The sequence below is a fragment of the Rhodamnia argentea genome, chromosome 2 (assembly GCF_020921035.1).
Source record: "Rhodamnia argentea isolate NSW1041297 chromosome 2, ASM2092103v1, whole genome shotgun sequence".
Taxonomy (NCBI): Eukaryota; Viridiplantae; Streptophyta; class Magnoliopsida; order Myrtales; family Myrtaceae; genus Rhodamnia; species Rhodamnia argentea.
Genome location: NC_063151.1, coordinates 948,457 through 971,451, shown reverse-complemented (window position 1 = coordinate 971,451; position 22,995 = coordinate 948,457). Strand labels below are relative to the sequence as shown.

The window sequence follows — 22,995 nt, the reverse complement described above, 5'->3', positions numbered from 1 at the left end:
AATATTTTCCGGGCCGGATCAGGTGACCCGGCCCACACCTCACGGACGGCCGGCCCGGCCCACGTGGGTTCGGATCGTCCTCACGGAAACGGCGCCACTTTTGGATTTTTTTTTTTTTTATTTAATTTCGGTATTTTTTATTCATTTTTCAAAAATTCCCGCCGAAAAAGGAAAATTCGCGCCTCAGACTTCGCCACGTGGCAGATTCTAGGCGATCCGATCGGGAAATGAGACCTACGGACAAGATTAGGCCACGTGGTTAGCCTATGGCCCTCCGATCTAGAATTGGGATCTATGGTTTAGAGAGCGCCAAGTGGCACGTTCTCGACGCTCCGATCTGTGCACAAATCTATGGTCAGGATCTCACCATGTGGCTAATCCACAGCCACTTGATCTCTTGATCAGATCTACGGTCAAGATCGGACGACGTGGCTAATCCACGGCCGTCCGATTAAACGGATTAATATGAATTCCGAAAATCAATTTTCTATTTATTGATTGATTTTTTTTTAAAAAGAATTTTGATCCTACGATCGGAAACGTGACACGTGGCCAAACCTGGGCCACCCGATCACAAAACATTTTTTTTATTTTTCAAAAATGGAATATTTTTAAAAAATGATTTTTTTTATTTTCGGAAAATCCGAGATCTCGACACGTGGCCTATTTTGGACCGTCGGATCAAGGTTGTTTTTTTTTGTTTTTCTGTTATAACCGCCGGCTGACGTGGCTGCCACGTCGTCGCCACGTCAGCGCCACGTCGTCGCCACGTCAGCGCGTTGACCCGCTGACCGCCACGTCAGCTCGTCTCCTACCTCTAGACTCCGACGAGATGGACGGCCGACGGCTTCCCGGCACGATCCAACGGTGAAATCTCGTCCGATTTGGGCGATCTAGGTATCGACGGAATCGTCTCGACGTCATCTATAACATATCCGAAAATCAGCGCGATCTAACGGTGAGAACTATCCTAAAAAAGGCCAAACAGGTCCGGCCAGAATGCACTTTTCCGGCGAACATCATTCAAGCCATTTACACTATAAACAAGCCGTTTAATCCATCGATCAGCATATATGAAGGATAAGGAGACTTACCTGCATCTTCGCCGGGTTAGGTTTAGCGCGAAATGAGCTCGAGAGCTCGAGATGTGTTCTCGGGTTCGTGGTGGATTCGATGGTTTTCATGCAAAAACGGCACAAGTAAAGCATGGAAACAGGATTAAAAGGACGCTAGGAGTAATCTGGATTCAAAAACGCGAAGAACAATACTCGGTATCTTGAGATGCCATTAACGAAGTTCAAGGCAAGCAGAGGCAGGGCTTACCTTCTTCGGCCGCGAGATGAGACGCCACAAGGGAAGGGACGATCCTTGGGATCACTCGGAGCTCCTGGACCCGTTTGCAGACTTGACAACGCTGGGATCGTCCAAGAAGCTTACTCGAAGCTCTTGGCCTCCCGATCCTTCAATGGCCGTGCGAGCTCTTTCTCTCTCTACCGTTCTCTCTCTCTAACTCTCTCCCACTTCGTTTCCCCTAACTCTCCCTCTTCTCCCCCCTGTTCTCCTTTTTCTTCCATTCTTTTATGCTCCCCTTGATCATCCTCTCGAAGTCGTTATATTCCTGTTTTTTTATTCCAGATTGTTGTGCGTGGAAGCTTCCAGCTGATCCTCGCCCACACCTGCCGTCACGTGCGAAGTGATCCGTCGGCGTCGAGCTTCAATGGGCAACACCGTGAACTCACTTTGGTGCTTTGGCGTCCACGAATGGGTCTTTGATTTTTGCCATTTTTTTGCTGCGATCCATGCGTAAAGAGCAAGAGAACAAAGCTGGTGTGTCCAATGGAAAGAGAACCATCGTTCTGGGCGTGCACCTTTCCTTGGGTGATTTGGTCAACAAAGTCAATGGATTGACCGGATTGGTCAACCCCACGTCATTTCAAGTTTCTTTGTCTAATTCACTGTCCATTTGGCCAATTCGCATGAAATTAATGTCAAAATTGAACATTAGAATATGGATACCCTTTATGAATGTCAATTTCGAAACAAATTGGTACAATTTCATGCAAAAGCCCCAAATTTCGAATTCGATCCGAACATAAAATCTGCTCAATTAGGGCCCTAATTGACCATTTTTTGTCAATCTAACCTCACCAATGTGTTTAGAACACCAAAAAACTTGTGGGTCAACGTTCATTTCTGTATGGGTTCGCCTTTAAAACGACCAATTTGACCCTAATTGAAAATCGACGACTAAATCGGAAATGCAAAGAAGCACAATTTGCAATCTGCTCAAAAATTGAAATTGATTGGACTAAAATGCAATTAAAGGTGTAGGAATCAAATGTCATAACTGACTCAAAGTAAGAAAAACAATAGAAAGACTCAAATGATTTTTTTTGCTCAATTTAGGTCCACATTTGCAAAGACTCATGTGACCCCAAGTTGAATTTTTCAATTTTTAAATGGAAAAAATGAAGAGGAAATTAAAGGAAAAATATTGGATATTTTCCCATATTTTTTAGCCCTAAAATGCTATTTTTTGTGAATTTTGGGTATTTTTCTAATATACGGAAAATACTAAAAAATATCAAAAAATATTTTTTGTTCAAAAATGAATCCTTAAGCTTGGCCAAGGCTTCCAAAATTGATTTTTCGATTTTATGAATTTTTATGGATTTTTTAAAGATTTTTTCAAAAATAAAACTGATCAAAAATCAGGTGTCAACATCGCAGCTTCTTCTTTTGCGACGAAAATACCATTTCGTCGCAAACGTTTTTGACGAAAATACCCTTTCATCACAAATGTTGCCACGAAAATACCATTTCGTCGCAAACGTTTGTGACGAAAATACCCTTTCTTCGCAAATGTTGCCACGAAAATGCCATTTCGTTGCAAACTTTTGCGACAAAAATACCCTTTCGTCACAAATGGTTGCGACGAAAATACCCTTTCGTCGCAAAAAAAGAGGATTTCATATGCGATTAGGTCACTCTCTTTTGTCTTACGCTCCTCTTCTTTTTTTACGCCCCTCCCGGTTCTCGGCGTTAGGTACTCGACCGCTCCGAGACGTCACCGTGTGCGAGCGTCGGGTACTCGACGAAGATCAGCTTCTTGACCTTGGCCGACGATCGGAGCACCGTCGTGGGGTAGAAGGCGCCGCAGAGGTCGGGGTCGGAGCTCGTCACCCTTGGTGGAGGAGAAGCACGATATTGCGGAGTGGGTTCAGAGAGCTCGGGTAAGTTTTCCGTTCCGTTTAATTTTTCAGTTCGGTTTAGTTAACTAAATCGAACGGAACTAACTCGAACGAAGAAGAAGAGAATGGCTGTTTTTTATTATCCGAACCAAAAACTGAACCAAAGCGAAGTGGAATTTTCGGTTTAGTTCTGACAACCCCATATTCCAATAGAGATCAAGGTATCAACCTCTGCTTCACGAGGAGGATCCCAAATTTGCGAAATTCAATTTCAACCTAAGCCAATGTTCAAGAGAAGAGAGAATTAGAGGATTGTCACGATTCGTTGATGCTCGCTCGAGTCCCGTAGGACGATTAATCTTGTAGGGTAGACGAATTTGGTAAGCACTATTGCGCTTTCATTTATTTCCTTGTCGAAACAACTTTCCTCTTGTCCTCTACCGGTGCCCGCCAACTGTTTGGTAATTTGTAGCTATAAGCACCCCTGATTCTAATTTTGATTTTGGACGTGTACGATGAAATTATGGTCTAGTAGTTGTTTTTCTGCTCTGTTGCCTTGTCATTTGGTTTCAAAGAATCGGTTTTAGGTTAATCTTTGCTGGATGATGATGGTTGAGTTATTATGAAATCAATATATAGCTATCTGATTCAATGCGCAATTTTCGCTCATTTTTTCCGAGAGTGGAGTTGAGCAATTTTGTGTTGTTTCAAATTTTGGAAACGTATAGAACTCCTCAAAGCCTGATGTGGATTTAAAAGCCTACCTAATTGGCGTAAAAAGGATCGGTGACAATCGCCATATACTGGGAAGCAGCCAAGCTACTTTCCCGTATTGCAGCAAAACCAAATTGTTTCCATTAATTTTTCTTAACGAAGAGAGAAGTGGGTATAAAACTATGAAAGGGATGCACTTGGTGCAATTTCCACTTACCGCAATCTTTTAGAACTCGAAAAATATTTCCCTCTTACCCTCCCCGCTTCGTGGCCTCTTTGATTGGATCAAGTTCGATATATCAGCAATAGAAGCATCATCCCGTAGTTTGACTCGCGTGGAAATTTGATCTTCTTCCCCAGGATCTGTCTTTATCACTTGTTCACTTTTTTGGTCCTTTAGTTGTACCATTGAGATCGGGGTAGAACTACTAGTGTAAGAATTTCTAGTTTCCCAACTAACATTCAGAGATGAGCTCGGCAAGGCCTGCTTCTTGTTAAAAGGTTCTTCCTTTACATCTTTCAAGGCAATTTTCAGCTTTTGGTTGTTATATCTTGGCTCTTCATCAAGATTTCTATTGTTACGCCAATTAGGTTGTTTTGGAACTAGAAAAGAGCTCCAAGCTGTTGGTAGCTCTATCGGGAACACACAATGAATATATTACATATTCACATCTGTTAAAAGAAGCAAAAAAGAAACTAAAAACTACAAAGGCAGAAATAATTTGTCTTAAGATATTTCCTCATGCTTTGCCCAAAAGAGGTGCTACTTTAGAAACTGGTTTTAGTTCATTTCCTTCTGCTTAAGGATAATATTGTGGGGTTGGGGCTGTGGCTTGCTAAGAATGAAATTGGTTTTGCAAAGTTTCAACTCATTCATGAAATATGATGTTCAAAATGCTCATGAAATATTGATTTCCTGTTCGTTACCTGTTAGTCATGTGGATGGTCTTAATTCTTGTGGGTTCTCACTTCTTTTCCTTCATACAATGTTATACGGAATCTGGATACCGAATACATCTCGTTTAGGATTCAGTCAGAGCTTGATATTTATTAGAGGCGATAGCAAGTTCCTTACGCTTCTCACTTGCTCCCCGAAATAAAATGGTAAGCTTTATTATGTGTCCCTAATACATGTTCTTATTTTTGCTTATGTTTGTCTAACCTTTTTAATTATTAGTATAAGCGTGGAGGTCACATCCGTGGTGCATCTTCACAAGGAAGACCAGGCCCTTCCCATTCACCTTCTCCTTCCCCTGGCTCGTCCCTAGCCCTTTCCTCCGGCTCGTCCCCGACCCTTTCCTCTCACTCTCAACCACTACATGCCGAAGGACCCATCCGACCTGAATGTACTTCAGTTCCACGTGCTTCTATTCCACCTTCTTCAGTGGAACACTCGCATTATGAGGGAAGCACGCCTGAAGAAGATAGCCGGACCGTGATAAGGCCATTTGGAGATTCGTAAGTATTTTTTTTTTAATGTACATGCAACATTTACGGTCATCCCATTGTTTGGTTTTAGATATGGATGTGAAATGCATTGTCCTTATTTGCAGATTCGACGACGCTCTGCGGGTGGTGTGGGTACTTAATAAAATTGTGAATAACTATTAGAGGGGGTCGTGGATTAGTTATAGTGCCGCTCCAAGACAAGTGAAGGATTTGTGGTGGAATGAGTTCAAGGTAAGTTTTGTTCTTTTGTTTTCTCACAAACTAAGTTTGGCGTAAATGAAATCAGTTGTTTTTTCCATTGATTACAGTGAAAGTTCAGATGGGAGGAATCGGAGGAGGAGAAAATTAGAAGAATTTTTAAGAAAAAAGTTGGTGATCACATTTGCAACGTGATGAATAGAGCAAAGACACAAAATGTCAAGCCAGATTTTATCACCAATGACGATTGGGCGAAAATGAAGACAAGTTGGGAGAGTGAAAAAAATAAGGGAAGGAGTGAACAGAACAAGAAGAATCGAGCTTCTTGTTCTTCTGAAGGGTCTGCGACTTATGCTGGCGGCTCCATCAATGTTGCGGAGCATAGAAAAAGGATGGTAAGTTCTGATAAATATGTGGTAATTTAGTTTAATTTAATTGCTCATTTATGTTTCAATTTTTTAGGCACATGAATTGGGGATGGAGCCGACGTATTTCGCTACATTTGAACGAACATTTAAAAAAAAAAAAGATAAGACATGGACTAACAACCGAGCGAAATGTATTAAAGTATGTAAGGTTATATAATTTTCACTTTATGGAAACACGGTTTGAAAACCATGAATGAATGCATTCAATGTTTATGGTAGTTAGATATATGAAGTTATTTTATTTTCACATCTATTTTGTTGATGTAGGAAAAATATGATGAGCTGTTAATCAGTAAATCTAGTGGCGGTGCAAGTGGGAGTGCGGATGAACTTTCAGCAGTTGACGAACAGGCATTGTGAATGGAGGCAATGAGTGGGAAAATATATGGCCTAGGATCCATGTCAAGGGTGTGCACAGGAAAGACGGGTGGAAGTTCGTCCTCCAATACGGCTGCTTCAAAGAGGACACATATGGAGGAGGAAATGACCCAACCGAGACATTTGCTTGAAGAGAATGACGAAAAGATTAAATTGGTCATAGACCAGCTTGCACAGAAAGATGAGCAAATCAAACAGATGGATGAGCGACATAAATCCTTCGAGTGTCAAATGCAGTCTCGGATGCAAAGGGTCATGCAACACCTCCAATTAAATGACGAACGGGTTCCTCTTGTACCTCCCACTAATGAAAGAGGTGATGGGCGACACAATGAGGACGAGATTTCTGATGAAGAAGAATTAATTAGAAGTTTTATCAATAGTTAAACAAGAAGCTGGAGGAGGTGGAGATGAAGACATGGTACACGATCAATTTAAATTTCTGAAGAAGGTATTTTGTTTTTTTGTAAGTTAGGATTTTAATTTTTATCTCCTTTAAGCCTAATTTTACTTAGTGAAGTCTCAAACAGATGAGCTGCAATTTTGACAATATCTATATAATTGGTCTCTTTGATGCTTTATTCTCTCTCTTTGTATGTCTCTCTGTTTTTTTTTTGGGGGGTCAAATCTTTGTATGTTTCTTGAAAGAACTCTTATGGACTCGTGAATGCTCCCCCAGGTAGTTGGGGACCGTAAAGGTGCATTTAGAGGGTGTCATTTGGGCCCGTGGGCCCGGAACCGGTCCATTGACCGAGCCCATGGTTCCGGAACCGTCGGTTCCGGGCCGGTTCGGAACCGTTAAATTAAAAAAAAAAGTGGGGCTCGGGGCGAGAGAGCCCAACGGCTCTGCCCCCCGGCCCCCTACCCCCCTCCCCCCCTTTGGGCCGTTGACGGCCGAATTGGCCGTTGCTTCTAAAAAAAAAATAAAAAAAAAAAGAATTAAAAATAATTCTTGCCTATAAATACATATGCTCCCCCTTTCATTTTTGTCACAAATTCTCCGAACAATCTCTCGAATTCTCTCCGAAATCCTTTCAAATCGCTCAAATTCTCCCAATTCTCTCAATCCCGACTCAATTCTCTCAATCGGATTTCCGATCAATTCTCTCAAAAATGGCAAGTGGAAGCAGAAATGCCGACAGGGGCAAGATGACTATGGGAGATTCCGAGTATCCCATTCCCGAATATGATCCTCGTGAGTATGCAAGTTGGGAAGACGACGACGATAATATCAACTATGTCCCGATTTCGAACGTCGAGCACATCCCAACACAAGAAAGTCTTCATCCTCCCACTGGTGTCGAAGAAACGTCAACGGTAAATAAGCCGGAACGGAAGGGCCGAGATAATACATCGGACTTGTGGCTACACTTCGACAAGGTACGTGATGAAGTCGAAGGTAAGTATAACATAAAATGTAAATATTGTTCGTAAACATATAAATTTACGAAAGGAGATGGCTACGGAACATTCCGTCGGCATTTGACGAAAAAACATCTAACGCAAGCGGGGATCGACAATACGCAACAACAAATTTCCGGGTACGCCACTTCTAATCCTCATCCTATATTTCGTTTCACTGAAGCACTTTATAAACAAACATTATGTGAATATGTTGCCCTTGATCATGCTCCGTTTAATACTGGTGAAAATTTTAATATGAAATATTTGATAAATACTGCGTTGGTTCCGCAAGCGCTAACTATTCCAAAAAATACTCTTAAACGCGAAGTTTTTCAACTTTATAAAAAAGGAAAAAAATCTTTAGCAAAATTTTTTGCGGAATTCAATGGACGTGTGCATATAGGTAGCGATATTTGGAGTGATCCTTGGCAAATTCATTCTTATATGGATGTCACTTGTCATTGGATAGGTGACGATTGGATGATTCAAAAAAGACTTATTGCATTCCAAGTTTTTGATGAAAGACATTCTGCTCATAATATTTATAGAATAATTAGGCAAGTTTAAGAAAAATATAATTTAATAAATAAAGTATTTTCAATTGGTTTTGATAAAGCCGCCGCAAATACCGATTCTATTCCCGAATTAGAAAATATTTGCAAAACCACTTTTGGCGGATAATTTTTTCACATTAGATGTGCTTGTCATGTTTTAAATTTATGTGTACAAGATGGGTTACGAACTCTTGACACTTCTCTCACCCCAATAAAAAGTGCAATTAAATTTTTATGGAGTCGTCCCCATTGTATGAAATCATAGGGAAAATTTTGTAAACAAAATGGGAGAAGAGCAAGAAGATTTTCAAAAGATATTCCGACTCGTTGGAATTCTACGTACGAGTTGCTTCGGCAAACTTTTGAATATAAAGATTTATTATGTATGTTTATTTCATAAAATATTCCCGAAATTACTTTACTTCCTCAACATTGGGACGTTTGCAAGAAAATTTTAGATATTTTGAAAATTTTTAATGATGCTACTAAGACTTTATCTGGTATTTATTATCCTACAACGCATTTATTTTTAATAGAGTATGTTAATATTGGTAGTGTTTTTAGTGAATATGAAAATGATACCGAGTTAGGTCGAACTATTTTAGTAATGCGAGAAAAATGGTTGCATTATTATTTGCAAATTCCTCTTGTCTATTTAGTTGGTATTATTTTTTATCCACGTATTAAATTAGACGGTTTACAAGATTATTTGAATGTGTATTATCACGATTGTTTACATTTGGAAGATTCAATAGATATTTCAAATATATTAGGAGATGTTAAAGAATCTATAGTAGTATTATATGGAGAATTTTGTAGTAGATATGGTTTAAGTGATTCCGGATCTTTACAATCTACTGCCTCACGTAGCAAAGGTGGTAGTTCACTTAGTAGAGGGTATAATATGCTTAAGAGTAGGCAAAAAAAAAAAAAAAAAGGGGCAACATGTAGTATTTCTGAATTAGAAAAATATTTAACCACTCAATTTGAGTTTCGTGATGCGTAACATAGTACGGATTTCGAAATCCTGAAGTGGTGGAAGAGTCACCAAATCGATTATCCAGTTCTCGCCCTCATCGCTCGTCAAATATTAGTAACCCCTTCTTCAACGGTTGCAGTTGAACAAGCATTTAGTGTTGGAGGATTAATTTTGGACTCTCGCCGTTCAAGATTAAGTCCGGACTCTATGGAAGCTCAAGCTTGTGTCGGCGATTGGACGAGGGCGAAATATCGACACCAAGAGTTAGATCGTGAACACGAATTTTTTAGCGATGATGTTGGAGATACCACCGCCACGGGTACCACAACGGGTAGCAACGATTGACGATGAGGTAAGTTGGGGTTTTCAAAGGTAAAAGAACTACATGGACTTTGATTCTTCTATCCCCAAGAAGATATGTAGGCGCTTAATGATAATTCATTAAGTTCAAGCCCATTCCTTCTTCTTTTTTTTCCCCATATTTTATTACAATGTACAATTTAATTGTATTTTATAATTTATAATTTATTATGTTTATTTTATTATTTATTATTTTAAAAATTATTATTAAAAAAGGAATCGGAATGAACCGGAACCGGCCCGGAACCGCCGATTCCGGTTCCACCTATTCGTGGAACCGGAACCGTCGGTTCCTGAATCGGAACCGGCGGTTCCACCGAACCGGCCACCGCTAGGTGCATTATTTGGCAGCTTAGTTGAGGCACCACTTAGACCAAACAATAAGAAAAAATATCAGGTGGGCGCTCATGAGTTTCATTGTTTGAAATATTCCTCAACATAGATAATTATTCACCCTAGATTTTCCACAGGGAATGAATGGCAATGATCCGAATTGTCCCAGCATCATGGAATCCCTACTTCGAAGACATATCAGCATAGTCCACCTAGTAGAGCAAGACATCAACATGGACCTCACTCGGGGTATTCGAGAAGTTCTACTCACAGAAGTCTTTTGCTGGACCTGTTTCTTCTCTGCACTTGTTTGAGAAACCACCGGAGCAACATACGAGATCCGCATCCGAGGTCGTATGCAACTAGTATATCGAGAATATAGTTAAGCATATATCTGGTGCCGGAATCCTATTTTCTCCAATTCATAATTGCTTCAAGAGCACTAGCCTGTTGGAGGATATTTTGCTTAGTCGATCATTGATCCAAGAGAATTATGAGCATTTGTTCGTATATTTGGTGGCTATGGCGTTGACCGTCTAGACAGAATGATGAAAGAACATACAACAGCTCTGTTAAATTGTATTGACACGTCACCGAGGTCAAACCGTGAGATTCGGGAGGCTGTTGTTGGTAGCATGCAACCCAGTGATCGAATAGAAAGAGATGCCTGTCTAAAGCAGATTGTGCATATGGACACTTTGATTGGATTCTGCGTTCAGGCGGGTTAAGCCCTAGCTTTTGATCGGCTACTTGAAGAAGTTGCACCGCTTATATACTCATTACTTGGTGGGGTAGTTAGACATATACCCGATGAAATACCAACTTCAGCCTCATTCTTATGTTTCATCAAATATAGCCAAGTCATACGTGTGCAATCATCAACAAAGATGATAAGCCATCGAAACCCATATACAGTAGTAATAGGAGACACACCCCATACATCAGAATGAATTAAGGAAAAAGGAGTACAACCGATATTCGAACCGGGAGGAAAACAGGTACGATGGCTTTTTGCCAAAATACATGTATCACACTAAAAACTAGAGTTTGATAGACCATGAAATAACTTGGGAAATAAATGCCGTAAATACCTAAAGGATGGGTGACCTAAACGACGATGCCACATTGGACCAAAAAAAAAAAAAAACGACGATGCCACAGCCAAAGTTCCTTCTCTTGAGCTAACATTCCACGAGAATGATAGGTCCGTCCAAGAGTAATTTCATCCACGAAATACAGTCCCTCCCTCTTAGTACCACACCCAATAATCTCCTTCGTGAGAATGTCTTGAAACAGGCAAAAATCGGGGTACATAAGCACAACACGCTTTAACTCACTAATAAGCTATCCAACCGATAACATATGATTAGACAATGTAGGAATAAGTTAGTTATGAGAGAGAGAGAGAGAGAGAGAGAGAGAGAGAGAGAGAGAGAGAAGGCGAGACAAACACACGCCCATCAACCGTCACAGGAAAGCTATGCCCATTGGCATTGTAAATATGATCTCGACGTGGTGTAGTAGATGTAAGAAGGTCACTAGATTCTGGAGTCATGTGATTAGTGGCGCCATAATCAATTATCCACCCATGATGATCATCACCACGTCCATTAGCAAAAACAAACCCATAATTACCTTCAGCAGATTTGGCATTAGCAAATTCAGACTCCATGGGAATTAATGACAAGCCGCTAGTCACTAAGGAGGCTTGCCCTCCATTCTCGCCCCTTCGTGAGCCTTGTTTCTTCTTCTTGGTTTGAAAATCATCCCACCAATCCGGATAACCATGCAGTTTAAAACAAGATGTTGCTGTATGTTTAGGATTCCCACAAGGTGAGTAAACCTCGGATTGAATTGGCATACCAGGTATAAGGCGAGCTCCCGGGGTAGAAGGCACTAATCGGAGGTGCAGATCACCCTTGCCCCGCTGTGATACCATGGCGGAACTAGAGGTGACCTCGATAGGAGTGGAGAGCATGACAGATTGGCGCATATCCTCTCGCCCGACCCCAAGCATAAGCTTGCTCAATAGTGATGAATGGATCCATCTTCAAAACATCAGCGGGAACATTATCTAGGCGATCATCGAGACCGTCCAAAAAAGTATAAACTCGATCTTCATTGACAATGGCATTGTACTTTAGAAAATCGACTGGGAATTGCATAGGATTAGGACGTTGGAAATCAATCTCACGCCAGAGCCCTTGAAGATCATTGTAATATTTCTCAATGGGTCTACCGCCTTGCTTCAATTGAGAAATTTGCCTCTTAAGATCATAGATTTGGGAGGTGTAAGATCCATCAAAAAAGGTCGTTGCCACGGAATCCCATACGACATTGGCTGTAGGAAACATAATAAAGTTTGGTATCAAGGCTGGATCCATAGAATTGATAAGCCAACTTTTTACCGTAGAATCATTGGTCTTCCATTGTCAAAAAAACGGATCAGTAGGAGGGGGCTCGGGAGAACCACCATTCAAATAGCCTAGTTTGTCTTTGCCCGAGACATACATCTCAATAACCTGGGACCGTACGCCATAATTTTTGCCATCAAGCTTAACAACAATCGGTGCAGCAGGAGGTTCAACGGGTGGCGGCGCGGCCTACTTGGTCAAGAGCTGCTTCATCGCAACGGTCAAGTCTCGTTAGAATGGCGTAGCAGAGGCACTAGCATCCGCTTGGTCAATTGGAACAATCAATTGTTTGTCGGCCATGAGATCAGGTCCGAAGAAGATCAGACGGGACAAAGTCGATTGGCATGAGACGATGACGCCGCGACAATGATTGACGTACAGTACCCAAAGGATCAAACCCTAGGGCTTTGATACAATGAAGAGAAAAAAAAACTCTCCTTTCATTCAATGAATAGTTTTTTCTTATACATTTACAATACTCAATCCTATTATATATATATATATATATATATATGACATATGACAACCCTAATTAGGAGATATACAATAGGAAGTATTCTATACTAGGAAATATACGATACAATAAAACTTCCTAACAAATACACTAAAATAGCTCACGACGATAGAATCTACGAGATCCATTCTAAACTTTGTAGAAGATGATCTTGTACGTTTTCTTTGCTACTTTCATTCATCACTCTAGTATTTTTTTTTTCTTTTCAAAAACCATTCATATCTCCAGGTATAACTAAATCCATATGATATTCAACAAGTGATGATCATTTCGAGGGAGTAGGGGAGGCAGGATTTAATTGTAGGGGGCCAAAATCGTTGACTACTGATGGAGTTATGTACTTTTTCAAAATGATAGTTTGGACTAAAGTTCAACCTATATAGGGTAAGTAGCTCATTAGTAAATCTATAAACAACATAATCTGCATCTTGAAATTTCGTTTTTAAGTTTTCAATATGAACCTAAATACGCATTTGGGAAGAGTGAGGCAAAGTTAAGAGTTTTCTAAAATTCTTCAACAAAAAATATTAAATGAATATTGGCTTAATCCATATTTATAGACTATATATTATTAATAGACAACTTGACTAAATAATATATTGATTGACATATAACCATTAAAAAAAAAAAAAAAAAATATAATCTATTGTTAACGTTTTAAGGTAAGATCTAAATAAAATCAAAACTTTAAACAACAATTGAAATTAATTAATTTTTTCCCATCGAAGACGATATAAAACTGCCATCCACTTTAGGTGAATTCAGATAGTCTTAAATGCAATTTTCATGATAAAAAAAGGTTTAACATTAAAGATAGGATTACTTTCTATGTAGTAGACACTAATAATTTTTTTTTGGGGGAATTGAAATATTCCTTATCCATCTACATTTTAACTCACATCTTATTTAGCTATGCGGCACTTATATACCGGCTTCATTTAGAATGGGTAATCTCCTATTTTAGCTCCATTCAGAATGGGTAATCTGCACGAATATACTTATAGGACAGTTTTTGATCTATTATTAGAATGACAGCATATTGTGAGCCACAAAAAATAAATAATAAATAATTAAAAACTATTGTGTGGTTCACTTCCTCAGGAATTTATGGCCCACAACATGCTGTTATTCTTTGTTACCAAAAAATTGTTATGCTAACAAAAACCTAATCAGCAACTTTATCATCCTATGCTAAGAAAGGAATCAAATTCAATCCCTAAACTAATTAGGTCTGGCATTTTGACTTAAGGTCACATAAGTGACATTCTTTTTTTGATATTCAAAATAGTATTTTCCATGTCAATTGATTTCTATCATTATTCTATGAACTGTGCAAGTTTTAAACTTTTTAGTTGGTCGTGCGTATATTTACTAGAAATCAAATTAATTGATTCACTCTCTTGTGAGGCTTGTAATTAGCAGATTGATCTCTTTTTACAGATTACGAACTATGCCTGATGACTTTTCATAAAATATTCATATTCAAGTGAAAGTTAAATTCAAAAACTATGTTTGTAGGACGGGTTTATGAATAGATTTTCAACTTGAATTGTCGATGTAATGCTGATTTCTAGTCTCATACATGATTAAAACATGTCTCGAATTTAAACTTGTGAACGAAATCCTATCCAAAAGTGCAGGGAAAATCTGGCATGGTTTATGCTATCTCGGATGTGGCAAACTCCAAAGGAAAGTGCAAATCATTGCCGATCATGATAAGGCCAACTTCCTGTGTGGGGGGCCAGCTCTTCTGAGTTTATCACGAAAGAGGTTTCTTCAATGGGATCAAAGGAGGACTCACATTCTTTATATGTATTGAGTTTGTGGGGGGTTTTTTGGTTTTGGTCGAGACGACTTTTCTTGTGGCTTTGGGCGCAAAAAATGGGTTTGACATTAGTCCGAGATGGTGCACCTTTGTTTTGTGAGTTAAATCCATCGAAATTGAGTGTTAGATAGCCCAAGACAAATCTTTTTATAAGATTGCTGAGAGTTGTTGTTTAAGTGACTTGAATGTGATTGTAATCTCCGTTGTATCACCTGATTTATAGTAAAAATTTACATTGCTCTCTATGTGGAGTAGGTCATATCGACTGACCCAATTTACGTTGTTCGATTTATTTCTCTATTCTGTTTATCATTGCTCGATCCCCCCCTTTTTTTTTTTTTCACTACATAGCCGCCACAGTATAAGGTAAATGAGATTTTTATTCACAATTCCATCATGTTTTACAAGCCCAAACTAGCAATAAATAAAACATACAAAACAATAATCAGGAAGAATTAGATTATAAGATTACATCCAACGCAGCAATTTGGAGCTTGGAATTTATTCTGGAAGAGTGGAAAGAATGAAAATAATCAAAGAATGGATGACTTGTCCCCTAAGAATCAATCTTCAAGAACTGCAGTTTGTTGTTTGTACAAATTGTGGCATTCCATGTCTAGGGTTTTTTTCCAATTTGTGGAATTATGTCCATGAGGCGACCTCGCAAGACGAAGATGTCTCTCATTAGAGAGTAGTTTCGCAAACCTGAGATAAAACAAGCAATTGCATTTAGTAACCCGAACTATGCACGTAACCCTCGAACTTCTTAACAACATCAGACCGTACAATTCGATACCTTTTAAGTGCCTCTTCATTAGTCTCTGGATTACAGGCTTCGTATCCTCCGGTCTCCAAATTCACCCTTGAAACTGGCTTCTTCAACAACGCTTCACCGGTTCTGACTAGGTCGTTCAAATTTTTCTTCGTCGCAATATCGACTGAAGCTACTGCGCCGCTTAGCATATCATCCTGCAAATTCCGTTTAGAGGCTAAAGTTAGCACACTGACTCAAGCTAGCTAGAAAATTACTTAATGATCACTTCAAGGCTAATGTTTTGAAGTGATATAACATGGCAACATATCAGACAATTGGAAATGATAATGTATATACCTGAATCCTGAGATAGTTGGCCTCAAGATGTAAGGCTTGGAAGACTGCAGAGAGGTGGAAGTCGACCATATCTGCGCTCGCTTGCATGAACACATCCATCAACGGGCTTCCACCATTGCTGCTTAACCAGCCCAACACTCCCCATTTGGCCGCTTCGCTTGCATCATACCTCCCCTCAACTTTTGCGGAACCGGTCCCAAGTGATATCACAAGAAACCTTCTATAGTCCATTGGCTTTATAGGGAAGAAATCCGAGCTTCCTCCCATGATCTCCTTTGTCACTTCTCCAATTGCGACCAACGTCTGTATGACAAACCATGTAGAGTTAGAAATTATAGAATTACGTTCTGTCAGAAAATAGATTTTGTTTTTCATACCGGATTGTTTGCGGCCACGCCGCCATCTATGAGGTGGAATTCTCTCACTTTTTCTGTAGAATCCTGGGTTTCAAAATAATGAGCTGGGAGATAAGTTGGGGCTGCAGAGGTTGAGATGCATATGTCCGAGAGCAAGGCATCTATGCTTGGCTTTTTCTTCACCTGGTCACGATAAATTACCCCATAAAAGCAACATGTTTAGTGGTTTTTCTGTATTTTGGACAATATCAAAAGAAAGAAGGGTTTATATCCCGAGGACTGAAAAAAGGACAAACCTCGTAGCTAGAAAAGATGGTTGGCTGAAGACGCTTGATGTCGAACGTCGGGATCACCACATTCGTCAATGTTTGGTGCAATCTTGTGTTTCCGAGTTTCTCTTTGACGAGCTTATGAAGGTATTTTCCATCATATTTCGGTCCAGTCACCGCCTTAATCATGTTCGTAGCAGGAGCAAATGGGCAACTGTTGTTTTCAATTACAAAGAAATATTATGTTAGTATACAGCCATTTACGGAACTACCAATATGGCCTAGAGAAATAATGGGTTAATTTGGCTAACCTGTCTTGAGGAAAGATTTTAGGGCAATTATTAAGATAGAAATCCTTTATATCTTTGGCAGCAAATAAGGGACGGTTGTTTTCATCGGGGCTAGTTAACATGGCAGTGACGAGACCACCTGTGCTTGTTCCGGCCATAACATCAAAATAATCTGCGAGTCGTGCGCCTTCACCATCTAGTTTCTGCACCAATCCACAAAGCCATCAGAAGCTGCATGGGGTATGCATGGATAGAACCTTGTACTAAATTGAACACTTGTTCTTTCCTGCATTAAAAAAGATAGCAAATTGATTTATAGCAACCTGAAGCTCAGACTCTAAGAAGGCAAGAATTGTTCCGGGAATAAGCCCACGTATCCCTCCACCGTCGATACTAAGAATGGTAATGAGGTTTCCATAAGTTGGAGGCTGGAGCGGCAAACTCTTCGACCTTTCCATAGGTATGGCGGAGTGTATTTTTCTTTGTTTTGCTAAGAAATGGAAGTAACGGACTGAATAATTCGAACAAGACAGAAAAGTGTTCTGTGTCTCTGAGAGAGAGAGAGAGAGAGAGAGAAAGAGAGAGAGAGAGAGAGAACTTCAAATGTGTTTGAGTGAGAGCTCTTTGGCCTTAATCTTGGATAATGTGGGAGTATTTATAGGTGATGTTTCATTCAAACTTTGACCGAAATCCCACGTACGATCTTACTCGGAATTGCTTTAAGTTGACCGGAGACTCTTCAACCCAAGAAACTGATAGAAAAGTCCAAATTTTACAAGGAAATGGCTAGCTGATGCTGAGAGGTCTTTCAAGTGGAGAATTGTTGGTGAGACTTTCAACGCCACAAGAAAGACTTGTAGGTTTGAATAATAAACTGAAACCCTACTTTCTCATGCACGCACGATGCAGAATTTAGGTCACAATATGTCTATGTCAGTTTTCTCCATCTACTCTTTTCCATTTATATCTTCTTCAATTCAATCATTACATTAATGGCATTACACAAGATGATAGACCTAAAGGCGAAGAGATCAAAGGACGCGTTGGCGGGCGGCTCTAGTATTTAGAATGGGAATGACATAGGTAGACTAGAGGTCATTTCTACGTGAGTAGCAATATAGACAAAGTTATACGTCGCATACAGAGGAACGTTATGATAAAACCTCGTCTCAAAACGTTGGCGGAGAGAGAGAGAGAGAGAGAGAGACTTCAGATTTGAGAGTATTGCTTCTAAAGTATAAATTAATAGGTGGAGAGAAGTTCAATATATATAAAATATATTGAGACCCCTTCTAAAAAAAAATCTAGGAAAAATGACCCACCGAAACACCATAATTCTTCGACCAAAAACAAAAAATACCATAATTCAATAATGCGGGAATCCCTTTCAATATTACATGTTTATTGTGAAAATAAAGCACTTTGAAAGAAAATATGATGCTTCTTTATATCTTCCTTTTAAGTTTGTTTCGATAAGGTAGTTAATACAAGGTATAGAAAGCAGAGCTATCCAAAAACTGTTGTCATTTGTGCTCATGCTGTTCTTCAGACGAATATGATAATTCGCGAATCCTCAGTCACGAACAAGTTCAATTCACGATTTTAAACTCAAAGGGAGGGTAAAAAAGGAGGATGACTATATAATATATATATATTTTTCATCCTTTCAAATGTATGTGTCAATTTAGTTTTAAATCTATTTTATGAATGTTAATTCAGTCCTAAACTTTCTAAGTTTGCCAATTTAGTCATAAACCTTTTTTGCATATTTCAATATAGTCATTCCGACTAATTTTCACCGGAAATCGTTGGATGGTGTGTTACGTAGAACGGCCGGTGATAACTAGACCTCCACGTCGGTGATTTCTAGCAAAAATTGATCGAAATGATTAACATTGAAATTTTGCACAAAGATTTATCACTAAATTGATAGAATTGAAAAGTTTGGAGCTGAATAGATAATTAGTACAGTATTTTTAGGACTGACTGAGTTATTTCCCAATTTTGTCCCTTTCTTTTCAGAATTCACTGAATACACTTGTTCATGTCGCACATCTTCCCATCAAAACTACTTATCCATCACGCGCAAACCCAACTTAAATCGCAAGTCTTGCTCCGTCGTGTTTGACCGGTAAAGCTCATCTCGTCCCCGTGCTGAAAGCATGTGTTTTAGGGTTAAAAAATTACAAAAGTGTATTGCACATTTCACAACTCCATCTCTAGTCTCTTCTCCCCCTTTACAATTGTTAGGCAGAAGGAGAAATCAGATGCCAGAAAAAGCAGCCGCAGGAGATTAAAGTGACAGGTCAAATCATATCACTTTGAAGAAGTTCAGGATCATTCTTCAAGAAACGAGAGGGTCAATTGAAGGGTATTTCTTAAAATATTCTTTTATCATATTTGCCGCATATCCACCAGTCTCCTGACTTCATCAGGGGCTTGACTGTGCATACTTGCGCGTGGTGATCCCAAGTGCACCTCCTAGGCTATTCAAAGATGGCTGGACGTTGAATGGGAAAGGGCAATTGAATGCTATTGATAATTAAGTGCAATGAACGTGCCAAGGTTCTTTTTGGGGGGGAAGGGGAATGTATCTCTTGTTTTGGGGAAGTTAATAATTCACCGAGGAATAGAGATAGCACTTCTTACAATTGGCTCGAACATATGTGAGGTTTCGTATGGTGGTTCCAACAACGATGTGTCTCTCGATGGCTAGAGACCGAATGGAAAATACCATTTTCTTCATTCTTGTGGCTCACATTGAGATTGCATGTGAGGTTCGAGCGGTCAGTAAACCAGATTTCGTGATTCTAACAGTCTTCTAGAACTGTGACGCTTGTGTGCTTTCTTTATAAGACCACATTCCAACTATCATCAACGATATATATTTAAGCAAAGTTAAGATATTGTGGTGCAAGAATAAGTGAGATGTAGAATGGAGCTTAAAAAAGATGACATACTCCGCTTGTTTTCTTCACGTCATTTACTTTCATTCGGGACACTAGCTAGTATGTTAATTTATATAATTATCGCAACTTTCCTAGAGGTGAATCGCTAAGGGAAAACTAATGGAGTATTAAGCGTGATGCTCAGCACAGGCTTTCCCAAACTCTACCAACCACAACTTGATACTCAATTTAAACATGCAATTTATTTTACTTTTTGGAGTTACCACTAATTTGGTTGCGGGTCGATTAGATGCCAAGTAAAGTGCGGGAGTGTATTTTACTTCTGCGAACCAGAAATCCAAATGGATTCGGGGACTTGCTTCCGCTAGATTAATCTAATGCCATTTTAGTTCATGTTCTCTATATTTTGGAAATTTTTGCATGCAATCTTTACCTATTTTGATCCTATTTCAACAACATGTAAGAAGGTAAATGTGGGTGTGCAATCGATATTGGATCATTCAATAATCAAAATAGTAAATAAATTACTTGAAAGATTAAAGAACTTGGAATGCACGAGCAAGCAGATGAATCCCCATTTGTCGCCGATCAAGAGAGGGTTCTGCAAAAGCTCAGATTTAACATGCATTGATGGATGCACCTTACCCATGGAAATATTGATGAATATGACTAGTACATGACCTAACGTAAGATAACTAGGATGCAATGTCAATTGATTCTTTTCGGATTTTCTTGTTTATGAAATGAACTCCCCAAATGCAACATGGACATGACTCAACTAATACTATGATTATATGCACTAATCTAACATGCATCGATGAACTAACAAAAAGTTCTAAGTGTCATGCATGCTATTCTATAGTGAATTAACCAAAAAAAAAAAAAAAACTATATGCAATGCTATGAAATTAATTCCTAAAGCTAATGATATGACATGAATGCCACGATATGAGAATTAAGCATTGATTAACCCGATGGTGAAAACTACATGAAATGGTATTTTGGTATATTTATTGTTTATGAAAACGGAGGAATATTAAATTCTAGGTCTGTATGTGTGACACTTCCCATTAAAATAAGTGTTAATACCATAAAAATCCCAAACCGATACACCTGTGACAAATTTACCCTAAATTATTTTTTGATCACAAAAAACCCTAAACTAATAAACATATGACAAATTTAAGCTAAACTATTTTTTTGACCACCAAAAACTCTAAATTGATACACCCGTGACAAATTCACCCCAAATTATTATTTTTTTAACCATAAAAAACCTCAAAATGGTACACATGTGACAAATTTATTCTTTATTAGTTTCCGTTAAATAAAGTAAATACCAAGAAAAATATCAAATTGATACATCTGTGACAAATAGAGGGTAAAAACCCTAAACTAGTACAGTTGTATGAACTATATGCAATATCGATGATGCATGTATTTTGTATGACTAATAATTTATTGATGCAATACTAACTCATTATTTTCATGCCACATGAACTACACGCAACATGGGTGATGCATGTAACGTAATTTACTAATATTGGCTAAAAATTAACTCTTAGAAAGTATGATATTCCAAAAGGCTTACATTATTTGACATGCATGCTATGAGACTAATTAATCATAAATCTAAGTGCCTGCCAAATGACATTTTTTATTTAGTGTAATGGAAATTATGGAATACTCTAAATCAATATGCATCCTAAAATTAACGGGAAAATTACCAAAAAAGTCCTAAACCTATTGTAATTGTGCCAATTCAGTCCTAAACTTTTTTTTTGTCCAATTCAGTCCTAAACCCTTTATAATTGTGCCGATTTAGTCCATTCGGTGATTTGTAACCGAAAAAGTCCAGCGTGGAATCCTAGTCAGCGCCGGCCGGCGATACTAGTGTTGACATGGACGTCGGAAAGAAAAACTATGTCGTTTTGCTCGTTCAAAAAAAACCTAAATCTTCGAGAAGTCCCAAATCGTGAGTTTCTTTCCTAGTCGGTACCACGCTTGGCTGGATTTCTAAGAAACCCAAATCGTTGATTTCTTTCCCAAATTGTTGATTTCTTTCGTCTTTCCCAAATTAGGATTTCTTTCCCAAATCGTTTCGTCAGAAGATGAGCCCCGACTTCATCTCATCCAAAATTCTCGAAATTTTTCTGCATATTCATTCTCGTCTTGCGAAGGCGTTCGTCCGTGAGTGTTGTCGGTTAATCAAGCCTTTTTTGGCCCGACGCCTTGGTTCGTTCGAATCCCGGACTTGCTTGTCCAAATTGCGAAGACTCGATTCGCCCACAATTCCGTCCGAGACCTGGTTCGTTCATCACTCAACGCTTGCCTAACATCTTCACCCAGATTCCCGTGACACCCACTCGATGCTTGCTGACCACCTTCGCCACTCACCCAGATTTATCGAAGTATTTTACATTTACGGTGAGGCTTTACCTGTCTTGATTGATTTCAAAGGGGTTTATATTTTGGGTTAGATCCGGATGATCACCTTTATGTTGGTGTGAATGTTGCGAATTCGATTTTAGGTTGCATTGGAACTATGATGGGGCCGTTGATCAAGCTATCATGTGAGGAAATGCTCGGTCGGGATTCGGCTACTTGAAACCCAGTCTTTGAGTATGTTCAGCCAAAGGGTAGGGAACTTTGGTGTGTACCAAATAGTTACCAAATAGAGTGGTTTGGCATGTGTTGTCCATTGGGATTTTAGTGGTTCATTGGGGATCTTTAGCCAAATAGTAGGGGAGTTTGGTGTGTACCCAAATAGAGTGGGTTGTCATTCTACTCTCTCGGCAATTTGGTGTATAGGGGAAGTGTGATGTGAGTAGGGACAGTAATTTTGTGATTGTTCACCCAATCTGCTAGTGTCCGGAACTTAAGTATAATCGATTATTTATGTATTAAGACAAATTGCACTAGCATATGAAAACAACACTTCTTGTTGTCCTAATGCTCACTTCTGTTGCCTTACTTTTTGAGCTTTCTATGCCATTCTTTGTACTTTAAGTTGCAATGTTCATCTCCCGACGGGTTTTGACTTGCTGCGAATCCAGTTGTCTATATGAAATCAATTTTTTTTTTGTGTCAATTTTATTATTGTCAATGTCATTTTATTGCTGCTATGGATGTTTTGTTCATTTTGTATCCGGACTATACTTTCCTCAGTCAAATTATCAAGTAATAATTCATACTCTTAATGCAATATAGTTATTGTCGTGTCCGTTCTATTCATGATGGTATCTGGACCACTTTTTCATCAATCAAATTATATAGTAATATATACTCTTAGTCAATTTTATTTGAAAAAAAAAAGGGC

The 22,995-nt window shown here is 39.0% G+C and overlaps 1 protein-coding gene and 2 long non-coding RNA genes across 3 annotated transcripts; 1 reads left to right on the top strand and 2 right to left on the bottom strand.

Moving 5' to 3' along the window:
* Nucleotides 1–5,029: 5,029 nt before the first annotated feature.
* Nucleotides 5,030–21,811, bottom strand: LOC125313952. Its single transcript, XR_007197664.1, has 3 exons — nucleotides 21,800–21,811; nucleotides 17,649–17,656; nucleotides 5,030–5,169 (listed from the first exon to the last, which is right to left on the bottom strand). It is a non-coding gene; the product is annotated as an uncharacterized LOC125313952 (long non-coding RNA).
* Nucleotides 5,182–6,170, top strand: LOC125313953. The gene is made up of 3 exons (XR_007197665.1): nucleotides 5,182–5,363; nucleotides 5,459–5,585; nucleotides 5,669–6,170. It is a non-coding gene; the product is annotated as an uncharacterized LOC125313953 (long non-coding RNA).
* LOC115746352 (patatin-like protein 2) lies at nucleotides 15,104–17,375 on the bottom strand. Its single transcript, XM_030682077.2, has 7 exons — nucleotides 17,091–17,375; nucleotides 16,789–16,970; nucleotides 16,505–16,691; nucleotides 16,230–16,391; nucleotides 15,853–16,155; nucleotides 15,538–15,710; nucleotides 15,104–15,446 (listed from the first exon to the last, which is right to left on the bottom strand). Exons 1-7 carry the CDS (start codon nucleotides 17,223–17,225, stop codon nucleotides 15,305–15,307), a joined length of 1,284 nt encoding a protein of 427 aa, XP_030537937.1. The 5' UTR covers nucleotides 17,226–17,375; the 3' UTR covers nucleotides 15,104–15,304.
* Nucleotides 21,812–22,995: the final 1,184 nt, after the last annotated feature.

Bases quoted from the DNA above. Each gene is read 5' to 3' on its own strand.
- LOC115746352 (XM_030682077.2), bottom strand. From the start codon at position 17,225: ATGGAAAGGTCGAAGAGTTTGCCGCTCCAGCCTCCAACTTATGGAAAC. The intron at 16,156-16,229 runs GTATGAAAAACA...TTTGTCATACAG, and splicing joins GCGTGGCCGCAAACAATCCG to ACGTTGGTCGCAATTGGAGA. The intron at 15,447-15,537 runs GTATCGAATTGT...GTTTTATCTCAG, and splicing joins AATGAAGAGGCACTTAAAAG to GTTTGCGAAACTACTCTCTA.